The following is a 12,410-nucleotide window of genomic DNA, read 5'->3' on the forward strand; positions in this document are numbered from 1 at the left end:
TCTTAGTCATGAAAAGGAGACTTTTAAGAAAGTCAGGTCTATTGAATGCAGTGTGTTTTACTTCTAGGGTAAACATTTAAGAATCAGCTTTAAGTGCACAAATGCAAGATCAGTTAATGAAGGTGTGTTATGGCTTGAACTTTGATTATTTTTGCAATGTTTGCAAATGGGGTGGTTAAATCAAGGGTGCATTATTTCACAGTGAGTGCTTATGAGAAAGGGTGTGTGTGCGCATGCTTGCGCGTGTGTCCCAATCCAGATCAGTGACTGGGAGTACATAAGCAGCGAATGTAGTTATTCCAATTGACTTAACATAAGGCTGAGATATTGTCTGTGAGGCATAAGCTTATTTTAATATACTTGAGCTTTACACAGCAGTCAGCTGTTCTTGTGAAAAAAATCTTATCTGTAAAGTGTTGGGATTTTTTTAAAAAATCCAAAATATGTCTCATGTGGGACTCCTTAAATTATTTCTAAGCAAACCCTGTAGGTATGAAAGTTCATTGTTCTTAGTTCTAAGGCTCAGGGGTGTCGTATTAGTTCACAATCCAGCCATAAATGCATGCTTCTATTCTGCCTGGAAGCAATAAACATACATAACATACTATCTTGGTTCATTATAATTTATTGTGAATGTGTCATGTTCTACATCTTATGAATTTTGATAACCTTCCATACCAGTTAGATTCCACCACAGTTGTTAAAAATAATAATCTTCTTTTTCTTTCCCAAGCAAATGTTCTTAGCAATGTTGTCCTTGTAGCAGGTATCAACAATCGAGGGATTGCACAGAGTTGCTGATACAGTTAATCTGTCCTGCTAGCCAGAACTTCTAAGATCAGACACTTGATAAATCTAGACTATCAACATTATCCAGTTCCAATATTTGGCAAGGGCCTGTAACCTTTTGGAGCTTGGCAGCACTTTTGGGTATCTATGAAAGTTTTCAGCCACAAAACACTGATTTCCTAGAAAAACTCAGCCCCCCCTACAAAAACAGACAAGAATCTTCCCATGCACACCACAAACAAAATGACAGACAAAAAAGCAGGTTAACAACACCCCACAAAAGAGACAGTTCCAGAGCAAACAACTACTCCATAGCTTATTGGTTCTTGTTTTTTGTTCAAATCAGAAGATCAGGGGGCTTTGGTGGCCAGTAACAAATAATTAGAGAGGTGAGAGTAGGAGACTTTGCTTGTCCTTCACACACACTCCAACCAAGAGCAGGAATATTCCCCATCACCCCTCCTGGAATTAAAGCTCTTTGCAGAGCATCACATTAGCCACACAGTGAAGGATTGTTCCCTCCTCTCAATTGCTGTTGTGCAGAGACAGCAAGGGGAAGAAGGTATCTGGCAGGAAGGAGGCTGTCAGTTAGGCAGAAAGTTGGGCATACCTTTTTCTGAAAGATGCAGCCAGCAATCACAGGTAGGTTTCAGCTCCTTAATTGGGTTTTCCCATTTTGCCTGCCTCTCTTTCCTGCCTGATGCCCCACCCCCTGGGCAATCCAACCCAGCCTGTAGTGATCTGTGTCTGTCTGAACATGACTTATCCAATCCCCAAGTCTCTCCAAATAAGAATAGTTCGGCTCAGGCCTCAGCCAAATCCAGTGCACAGCCCTAATGAGAACATTAAAAAGCAAAAACACAACTGGCTGCAACAGGCTATCCTTTTCCTTATTTAGTTGTACCTTCAAGATGCTATTGTTTTTGGGCATTGTGCTCCACCAAAATTGTTCTCCACTTAAAACCAGTTCAATGTCTACTTAGTCACAGCTTATTCCTTATGGTTCTTCCTTACACCTTGGATCAAGTATGAACTTATTTCAGAGTATTCAGCAAAACTGACAGTAGTGTAACTATCTGTGATGCAATTATAAAAGCTTGAGTAACTGACAACAGTGGACCTCCAGTTACATATTTAGAACTACTCTATGCCACACATCTTCTAAGGAATGTCTCTCCACATTATGGTGATTTACATCACCCAAGTACTCTCTTCTATGGATTTTTGCATCATTAAGGAACATGTCACCTTCTATTGGATTCTGCTATCGCACAGAGCACATGCAACACAATCAGATGCAGAAACACAACTCTTTCATTTCATCACATAATATAATGAGTAGGAGGATGGCTTCAAATACATAGTAAGTGTGAAATCTGTCCCGATGCATATTTCGACTGTTTTATCCGTTGGCATTGTGTGACATCCACAAAAGCTGCTTTTGTTCTTGCAGTGCAGATCTGACTCTACTTTGCATTGTAAGTGGTTATGATTCACAGTCCTGTAAGTGATTATGATTTGCAAGTGGCTTAACTGGGTTTCAGTCTGCTCTTTCTCTTTATTTTGACTTGATTATAATAATGTTTTTTTTAAAAAAAAAAAATCCCAAAGATGATGATCTATTTCTTGGGACAGTAATGAAATGGATGCTTGTTACTATACTGAACTTCAGTTCATATACGACTGGATTCTAAATGATGGGTGAGCCAAATGGCCACAGCACTAAGATTTCCCATGGACATCTGGTTGGCCACTATGAAGACAGGATTTGGGACTATATGGGCCTTTGACCTTATACAACATGGTTCTTCCTACATTCTTACCAAGTGGCATTATAACCCCACAGGGAGAATGAGGCCTCCATTCTCATGGCTAACTCAGCATAATGAGTTTTCTTCCTACACTTTCTAGTGGCTGCAAAGAGATAATTGTAAACATGGCCAGAAGCTACAGAAAATACAGGTTATGATTTGAAATGGCCATTTTTGCCTCCTGGCCATTTTAATTTATGGGTGTTTCTAGAATCCTTCTTATCCTAAGTTTCCCCCTGTGTTTCATATTGTCTGGTCTTGCTTCTGAGATGGGACAGGAGCATAAGGAATGTTCCACTGTTCTGTTCATTTTGGATTGCAAACACAATGCTGTGCATGTTTTAGAAATTTCAGATCCTTCAGTTCCCTCATGGGGACCCTCTTCTTACACTTGTGCTAAAAAGCAATCTGGATTTGATGGTACACATGACTATATCAAGTGCTTGACTAATGCATATGTGAACTCACGTGCATTGACCCAGCTGATTGCTGCTACCAACAAGTAAGCTGGAGGAGGCTAGGTAAAGTAGGAGAGGTCCCATCAAAGGATCTAACCCAGAACATGCCTTGAATACAACAGCAGTTGTTGGGTGTTTTGCCTTTTCATCCATGGCTGACTCAGTTCCCTCAGCCACTCTTACAAGGCAGGTCTAGCCCATTCTTTCTCCTCATTGTTCCAGGGCTTTTGTTTCAATGGCAATCCAGAGTGAGTGCAGGAAGCAGTGCTTTTTTTTACTCAGAATTGGCTTTGTGATTTAGATCAGACTTGGTCTGCAGGATAATAACTGAAGGCAAATCTGAATGAGAGCATTGTATCCTTGCCAGTACTATGATGCTAAACCATGCAAAGAAAGAAAACAATGGCATTGAGCAGAAGTGGGAGCACATTCACCATTGCTAGCAAGGCAAGGAACAGGCAGACTCAAAAAGAAGAAAAAAGTTATAGTGACCTTCCCCATACACACTAGGGCTGTGCACCCCTGCCAACTAAATGTTTAAAAAAGTTAAGCATGCTGCAGAGAGAGGAAGGAGACACTGCATCCAATCCGCCCACATGTTTAATCAGGGTTTTAGAAACCCAATTAAATCCACAATTGGAAGTGGGGTGACAGAAGGAGATGTGTGTCTCTTGCCCCCTTCTTGACAGCACTGCAGCCAGCAGGATTGTATAGTCCAGTCATCAGTTGGTAAGTGGAGGGTTCACTCTTGCCAGTTGCTTCTTTCCTACTGTGTGCACATGCTAGTGAAATGGATCCCAGCAGCCAGCAGGATTATACTTTGCACTCGCTAGTTGGTCAGAGGAGAGTGCAATCCTGTTGGGGTCTGCTTCCCCAGCTTGTTCCCTGTGGGAAGGAGCTAGAGAAGTAGGCCTCTGTAACCATCAGGATTGAACCCTCCACTGGGAACAAGGGCACATAGCCAAAGCATACTGTGGGTCTCTTGCAACAGTCCTATATTGTTCTTTGCAGAGACTGCCACCTGCCTCTCCTTCTCCCTGCAGCCCACGACTCCAAATATTTAGAGTCCCATTTCACTCTGGGTGGGGCAATCTGACCCAGGGCAATTCAGGGCTGTCTTGACATGTTCCAGCAAAATTCTGGATTCACCTGAAATGGCCCTATTCAGTTCACAGTACATACACTTTTGAGCCAAAATCAGTTTTCTGTAGAAAATTCAGACTCAAAACACACCAATCTATAGCTGTGGCAATATATAATCATGTGACATGATTAATTGGAAGGGGAGGAGACTGTTGCCACCACTTGTGGGTTAATTGTGGGTCACAGAGTAGAAGAAAAGTGACATAAAACAGAAAACCACATGCAGTAACTGTGAAATGAGAGGCAGGAATGACAGGCTAATTTTGTGTGAATAAGCCTAAGGCACTACTATTTTATTTCTTTTAAAAATGTTTTATTTTTAAATTGCCATTAACACATTTTCTAAACTAGGAGACCATCTAGATTTGCTACATCTTAATCTCCTATTTTGTTATTTTGTTATTTTGTTTTTAAAGAAAGGCAGAAAGATAAGCTGGCATCTTAGATGGTTGCATTACAAAATTCTATTAGAATACACCTTTATCAAACAAAAATCAATCCTCATTATAATTCCCTCCCCACCACCACCACTTTGATGCAGACTACAAAGCACTGCAGAACAGCTCAGCATGATGCCAAATCATTTTAACCTAACCCAGCAAGACATACACTGGAACCATAGCAGTAAATATGGATTTTGAATTAAAGATCAACAATTAACTAGACCTAGACTTATTCACTTTTATTTCTCCCTCTCATCTCCAATTAGTCATTGCTTTATTTCTGTCATCAACTACATATGTCTTTCTTCTTCTTCTTTTACTGGTTGTGTAACTCAATGGCTGCTGAATAATCTGAAATGAAAACAGTGGAAAGAACACTGCAGTGTGTATAAATATATGGGGTGGAGTCATAAGAAAGCGAGTAAGGAAAAGCTATGGTGTTTCCCAAAATGTAGAATCACCATCACACGTTTTCTACAGTGCTACATACAGTATTCCTAGGGTTCCTATAACACAAAGTTTTGCATATAATGGATTCTGGTTCAAGCCTCTATATGCATAAATCACCTCTAACAATTACTGTGTAGACTTTGTGGCAATCTATTTTGTGCATGTTTGTGTGTGGACCACTGGTTAGAGTCTGTGGCCCCCTCAGATGGTCTGAGACTACAACTCCCATCATCCCTCACCACTGGCTATGCTGGCTAGAGCTGATGGGAGCTGGAGTCCAAGAACACCTAGATTTGTTCTAGTAAGGCTTCATCCAAGTCTTCAGTCTGGCTTCATGGTCTATAGCAGACACCCACCGTAAGGTCACTTCTGTTTCTCTCTCCTACACATGCTTCCAAAATAATGTGGACGTAGGGTGTGCAGACTTCAGATTATGCTTCTTTACAAGAACTCCAAGGATTCACCCAGCAAAGCCAGGTTCAAAATATACATTTAGATATACACTCAGAACTGAAGAATTCTAAGCTCAGGAATTTGCTATGCAGACATAACTTGATGCAAACTGCTTCAGAAATAATGAGGAACATGGCAGCAGGTATAGAAAGGTGAGCAGTGAACAAATTCAATGGCAGCTGAGAGCATAGAAGCAGGTGTGGAGAAGAGGGGAGCAAATTATAGCATCTGGGAAGAGGTTCTATAATATGACAATGAGAAGCTTATATTTAGGTGGTACATGGCAGAAGGACAGTGGAAAGAAGTCATGATAAGGATGGCCTTTAGACCACCGAGCCCCACAAGGTGGTCTGAAGACTAACCTAATAGGTTCCAGCCTCCTGAAGTATCTAGGAATCACAGCTCCTGCCACATCCAATGAAAAGGAAGGCAGAAATCCCACTGGCAGGGATGGCATGGGCTGTTCTCATTTTCCACCCAGGTCAGAACAGGATGTGGCCACATGCCGTAGCTGCCAGTCACTCACATGCCCATTCTTAAAGCCAGCCCGCAGACCACTTGTGTATTGCACATACTTAAACAAAAATACTAAACCCATGTGGAATTTTTACAGGAAATGTCTGCCTTGAAACAGGATAGCAGAGATGTATAGGTGAATGCATGTGAAAGGGACATGAACCAGATTGAGACTGATCCATCACTAGGCAATTCCACCCTGTGAGAAAACTAACTTAGCAGCAGATATATTTAACAAGCAAACAACCTTCATCTGGTTTCTATTTCCCATATACAACATTTTTATTGCAAAGAAGCATTGTCTGTATTAGCATACAAACAGGACAGTGTTTGAGAGGTACTCTAGGAAAGTCAATATAGTCAACAAGGTAAGCTAGCACCAGAAGCACCACTTACTCTGTGCAAATTTCGGAGGGTTGTCGTTGACATCGGTGAGTGTTATTGTCACAGTGGTGGTTCCAGACAATCCGCCCATGTGCCCACCCATATCTTTTGCTTGGATGACCACCGTGTATTCCTCTTTGGCTTCCCGGTCCATGTTTGAAAGAGCCGTTTTAATAATTGCTGAAAGGGAAGAAAGAGAAGACAAACAATAAAGAGGAAGTTTACAGGGCGACACACAATTGACCAAGAACAGGTTAAAGAGTAGTAGGGGTGCTTTTCCTGAAGCTGTATGTGTTTGGGTAAAATGTATTAAATACTTTTATTCAATACCAGCCCTGATCCATCAGGGCTTATGTTCTCAGTATTAGCAAAAGATCCCCTCTTGTGCATTCTCCATCCCTCCCTTCTGTATGTTTGGTGTTTGTGTAGTCAGCCTCCCCAGCTTCCCATTCTTCTGTGTCAAGAAAAACACAATGTCAAGAAAAACATTGTGTTATAACTCCTCTAATGGGGCCTTTTTAGAGCATGCAGTGCTGACAGCCAGGGAGGCTGCAATAAGTATTTAATGGAAAGAAAAAACACCCAGGCCATCCTCAGCAACCTCACAATGATAAGTTAATCTCATCCCCACACCAACTGAATCTCTAAATAAATTCTAAAGCAGCCTATAAATGATGGATTATTTTTTAAACAATACTCATTCCTGCAAAGAAAAACTTTTTTACAAAATGGAGGACAGGTAGAAACTGGCTGTTCCACAATCTCAGGTGGGTGCGATGCTCCAAAGCAGCAGGCAGATTTGCAGTAATCAAATAGCATTTAGTGTGGGTGTGGAAGTGCATGCTTTGCTGTTAAGTCTATTAGTTGCTAGGTGATCAATCTATTAGCAGCCAAATTCATAACAGTATAGAAGTTTTTCTTGAGGGGATGCCCCCTACTAATCCAGTTTTTGAACCTTTTTTTAAATGAAATCATTTGTCTGTGAAAAGAGAGCAAGAAGTTCAAGTTATGGAATCATCTTAGTAATAAGTGAAGCGTTAAGAGTGTCAAGGGGAATTCAATCCACCAGTGCAGTGGGCTTTTAAAATCACTGTGCTCCAGGGGTTTCTTTCTCAGGCATGGGAAGAAGAAGAAGGGGGTGGGGGAACCCCACTTCTATCCAGGAGCTTATCCTCTTGGAGCTCTCAGCTGGATGACTCTGTGTATGTGGAAACATTTACAATTATACACTATTCATGTCTTCTATTAACAACAGTATTATTTGAAAAGTGGCAATTCTCTAACACAGTGAGATCATGCAGCCCATTTCTTTGTATTGGGGCGTAGCTGAGAGATATTTAGACTGACATTAGTGAGAAACATAAAAAGCCTTGAAATCCAGAAATCTGGAACTAACTCAATATAGGCTCTGGGAGTAATTATGTGAACATTTTTTTAAAAAACAAACCTAGTGAAAACTACGATCCTGTAGTGGTTGAGGAAGAAGAGGAAGAGGAAAAGGAGGGAAATAAGAGTATGCTGGATCAGACCAATGCCCCATCTAGCCCAGCATCCTGTTCTCACATTGACCAATCAGATGCCTGTGGGAAGCCCTCAAGGAGGATCTGAGCACAAGAGCTCTCTCTCCTCCGGTAGTCCCCAGCAACCAGTTGGGAGGCAGAGCATGGTGGTCATGGCTAGTAGCCATTGATAGCCTTATCCCAGGCTTCCTCAACCTCGGCCCTCCAGATATTTTTGAGACTACAATTCCCATCATCACTCACCACTGGTCCTGCTAGCTAGGGATCATGGGAGTTGTAGGCCAAAAACATCTGGAGGGCCGAGGTTGAGGAAGCCTGCCTTATTCCATGAATTTTATTTAAATGGCTTCTTTTTTAAAGTAATCTAGGTTGGAAGCAATCACTGCTGCGTGAGTGATTTCTATAGTTTAACTATAGAAACAGAGAAACAGACCAGACAAGAAAGGAGGAGGAGTGGCATTATATGTCAGGGATGTGTATACCTGTGAAGAGATCCAAGATTTAGAACCTCAAAGCCAAAGTGAGAGCATTTGGGTCAAAATTAAGGGAGAGAAGAATAACAGTGACCTCATTGTGGGAGTTTACTATAGATCCCCAGATTAGAGAACTGGGCCAAAACAAACAAGATGAATTTTAACAGGGAGAAATGTAAAGTATTGCACTTGGGCAAAAAAAATGAGAGGCACAAATACAAGATGGGTGACACCTGGCTTGAGAGCAGTACATGTGAAAAGGATCTAGGAGTCTTGGTTGACCACAAACTTGACATGAGCCAACAGTGTGATGCGGCAGCTAAAAAAAGCCAATGCAATTCTGGGCTGCATCAATAGGAGTATAGCATCTAGATCAAGGGAAGTAATAGTGCCACTGTATTCTGCTCTGGTCAGACCTCACCTGGAGTACTGTGTCCAGTTCTGGGCACCACAGTTCAAGAAGGACACTGACAAACTGGAACGTGTCCAGAGGAGGGCAACCAAAATGGTCAAAGGCCTGGAAACGATGCCTTATGAGGAACGGCTAAGGGAGCTGGGCATGTTTAGCCTGGAGAAGAGGAGGTTAAGGGGTGATATGATAGCCATGTTCAAATATATAAAAGGATGTCACATAGAGGAGGGAGAAAGGTTGTTTTCTGCTGCTCCAGAGAAGTGGACACGGAGCAATGGTTCCAAACTACAAGAAAGAAGATTCCACCTAAACATTAGGAAGAACTTCCTGACAGTAAGAGCTGTTTGACAGTGGAATTTGCTGCCAAGGAGTGTGGTGGAGTCTCCTTCTTTGGAGGTCTTTAAGCAGAGGCTTGACAACCATATGTCAGGAGTGCTCTGATGGTGTTTCCTGCTTGGCAGGGGGTTGGACTCGATGGCCCTTGTGGTCTCTTCCAACTCTATGATTCTATGATTCTATGAACTATGCTCTGTGTGAAGGAAGAGGATGGCAAAATGTGGTGGGTTCAGATCCAGTAGCAGGTTTTAGGGGTTTGGCAATGCTTGGCTGAAAGGAGAACAGAGCATGTGAAGTTCTCACATTCTTCTTCAGCTCAGCTTAAAATCTAAGCTGGAGAAGATTTGGTGGTTTATGCCCACCTTTGAAAGGCTGCTCTTGGGAAAACTTGAAGGAGAGTCCACTCTTCTCAGAGGAACTTATTGCCCCCCTCAATGGTCCCATTTGGAGTCAGTTTTGCTCCCCCCATCAGTTTCCAGGGGACATTCTTTCTAATCACCCCTCTAGTTAAAGCAGGTGACGATAGATAGATAGATGATAGATAGATATAGATGGATAGATAGATAGATATAGATGGATAGATAGATGATAGATAGATAGATAGATAGATAGATAGTTATAGATGGATGGATTTGCTCAGAATTAATTGAAATATTTTCTAACTTGTGGAGGTGGGGTGCAGAGATGCCCCTGCTAATTTTCAACACAATGGCATGTGAGCCACTGCAGTTCACCTATCTTCAGTGAGAGAGATATCAACATCTGGAAGTTTTCCTTGTATGGCTGCGTACTTCCATTGTTGTGTGCAGAATGACAGAGAGCTTTGTGGAAGGACAGGTCTCTCCCCTCTTCCAACAAACTATTCATGCTGTTGTGAGTGGCAAGAAACCAGGGATCACAAAAGTGGTGCTTGTGGGCAACTAGGTGCCTTCAGAGACCTTCTCTGGTTTCCACAGGGTACCTTCTTCCCCCACTCAAATTAGGATCGAAAGAAGAATCTTTTTGTAGCCAGTAGAATAGTTTGCATTGTGCACTTGTTTGCAGGGTGTGTGTGTGTGTGTGTGTGTGGTGTCCACGGCAGTCTTTCCTGTTTGAAAATGTGCCCATTAGACCCCAGACATTTGGCAACCCCTGCAATAAACAACTTAAAACCTTATTTTTGCCTGCTTTTCCCTTTCCATGTTTGCTTCCACTGTTGACTCTTCCCCTTTCCCCCATCTAATTCCCCCCTTTTTTGAATCCAGTGTTTGCTTTTCGAAATACATCCTTTAAAAAAACCTCAGTCACATAGACCACAAGGGTATATTTTCTCCAATTCAGGTTCTGAGACAGATTGGGCAAATTGCTGAGTATGAATTTAAGAGCTCCTTGAAAAGTAAATCTCATTCTACCTCTGTTTTATTTGCTCTTGGGCAATATGACACCAATAGCCATTTTAGGAGAATAATGAGAATAATAAATAGCAACCTTTAAAACAAGACTCTAATGTTAGGGGGCAATTTAAGGAGATATTTAAGTATGGTTTATGGCCAAAATATTTGCTTGTCCATATATGCTTCCCTACCTTTAAACTGCAGGGCTTGGGGGAATATTGAGAAAGGAGTAAATGGCAGTGTGCCACCTCCCTTTCTCTCATCATTTTATTTCATTCTTCTTTTCTCAGACCTTGCTTGGCAACTTGGAGGAGTAGGCGGCTAGCATTCCTACAATAGTCAGATTTGGTGCTGGATCTAATGCTATAATAAAAGCCTAGGTTTGCATTCAAACCAGCACTAAGGAGATAGTGCTATTATGCAAGCAGAAATGTTTGTGCTGATGGAACAATCTACCGCCTCTTCACCCTATGTGGGAAGTCTATGGGGCACATGATGGGGAGGAATGGGAGAAAGTCTGTGAGCTTGCACAAGTATTCAGTTGAATGCAGAGTTTGGCGATAATTATATTACTTACACCCATAAGATAAATATTGCCCAGTTCGTACTGTTTTTGGTAGGAAAGCTTGGATTCCTCCTCATGGTTTCCCAAATAGGTGACTGTTGCTGTCAAGTCTTGCAGCAACATCTGGTGGATAGCCTGATAGGCATGAAAATATTTCATTTAAATCTTTATATTTCTATGTTCCTAAATAGCTGTTAATTGTCTGCTGGCAAAATAAAAATAAATTAGCAAGCAATATACAACAGCAACAAAAACCCCATCAGATGATTGAGTGGCATATTAGCACAATAGCACAAATTAAGCCCTTTTATAACAGTGCAAGAATATGAGAATTTCCCTCTTAACTGTGCTTCAACACTAACAATGCTAGAGCTTGGCAAGTGTATTATTAGTGATTAGTGATTATTTTATTTTTAAATTTTTATATTGCATTTTTCACCATCTAGGTCTCAAAGTGGCTTACACCGATAGAAAATATACAAAACTTAAACTACAAACTAAAGCTCAAGTATTTAAAATTTCAGAAATTTAAATGAAGATCAGCAGATTAAAAAAAATTATAAAATTAGATGAGCATTCACAATGCAAATGCCACCTGAAATAAAATTGTTTTAACCAGGTGACTGAAACTCATCAGTGACAGGGCCTATCTGAGTTCTACTGGGAGAGAGCTTCACAGAGTTGGGCCCTCAACAATGAAGGCACAATTTCTTCTACTCCATGGGGGACCAAAATGATTTCAGTGAACAACTTAAGATGTATAGGCTAAGGTAGTTCTTAAGGTACCCTGAGCCTAAGTTATTCAGGGCTTTGCACACTAGTACAAGAGCTTTGTTTTGTTCCTTACCATGGTCACTGCTGGAGGATTGCATGTTCTGGATCCCTATTCTAGAGCATCTGATGAAGTCCAGGAAGCTACAATCACATAGCTCTTAAAAAACACACACTCAGAAATGTGGAAACTTTGTTCTGATTTAGCTCCTTTTATTTAAAGAGTAATTTTCAGTGTCACCTGTCTGATATAATCAGAGACAAATAGAATTATGTGTATATTCCCATATAACTTTGCACATCATTTACTGCCAACTGAATAAGAGGGTAAATGGAGCAGAGAAAGGGAGATAGACTCTCCAGAAAATTGTATAATGCATCTAACTTTCTGAATATGTTTGATTCAAACTATACTCTATGCGAGAGAGAAATGGGCAGCTCATAAATGTACCTGGACATCAATCCCTGTATGAGTCATGGAACAAGAGATTTGCATCAAGGCCACACATTCAT

General features: G+C 41.2%; 1 protein-coding gene across 4 annotated transcripts in view; it reads right to left on the reverse strand.

Moving 5' to 3' along the window:
* LOC128419203 (cadherin-8) overlaps positions 1–12,410 on the reverse strand; it is a 230,619-nt gene that overhangs the window by 85,438 nt on the left and 132,771 nt on the right. For all 4 annotated transcript variants that reach the window (XM_053399626.1, XM_053399624.1, XM_053399625.1 and 1 more), the window contains exon 5: positions 6,460–6,627. In XM_053399626.1, the coding sequence (XP_053255601.1) occupies positions 6,460–6,627 (168 nt within the window). The remainder of the gene's footprint in view (positions 1–6,459; positions 6,628–12,410) is intronic.

This window comes from Podarcis raffonei, chromosome 8, assembly GCF_027172205.1.
Source record: "Podarcis raffonei isolate rPodRaf1 chromosome 8, rPodRaf1.pri, whole genome shotgun sequence".
In the NCBI taxonomy this organism is placed as follows: domain Eukaryota; kingdom Metazoa; phylum Chordata; class Lepidosauria; order Squamata; family Lacertidae; genus Podarcis; species Podarcis raffonei.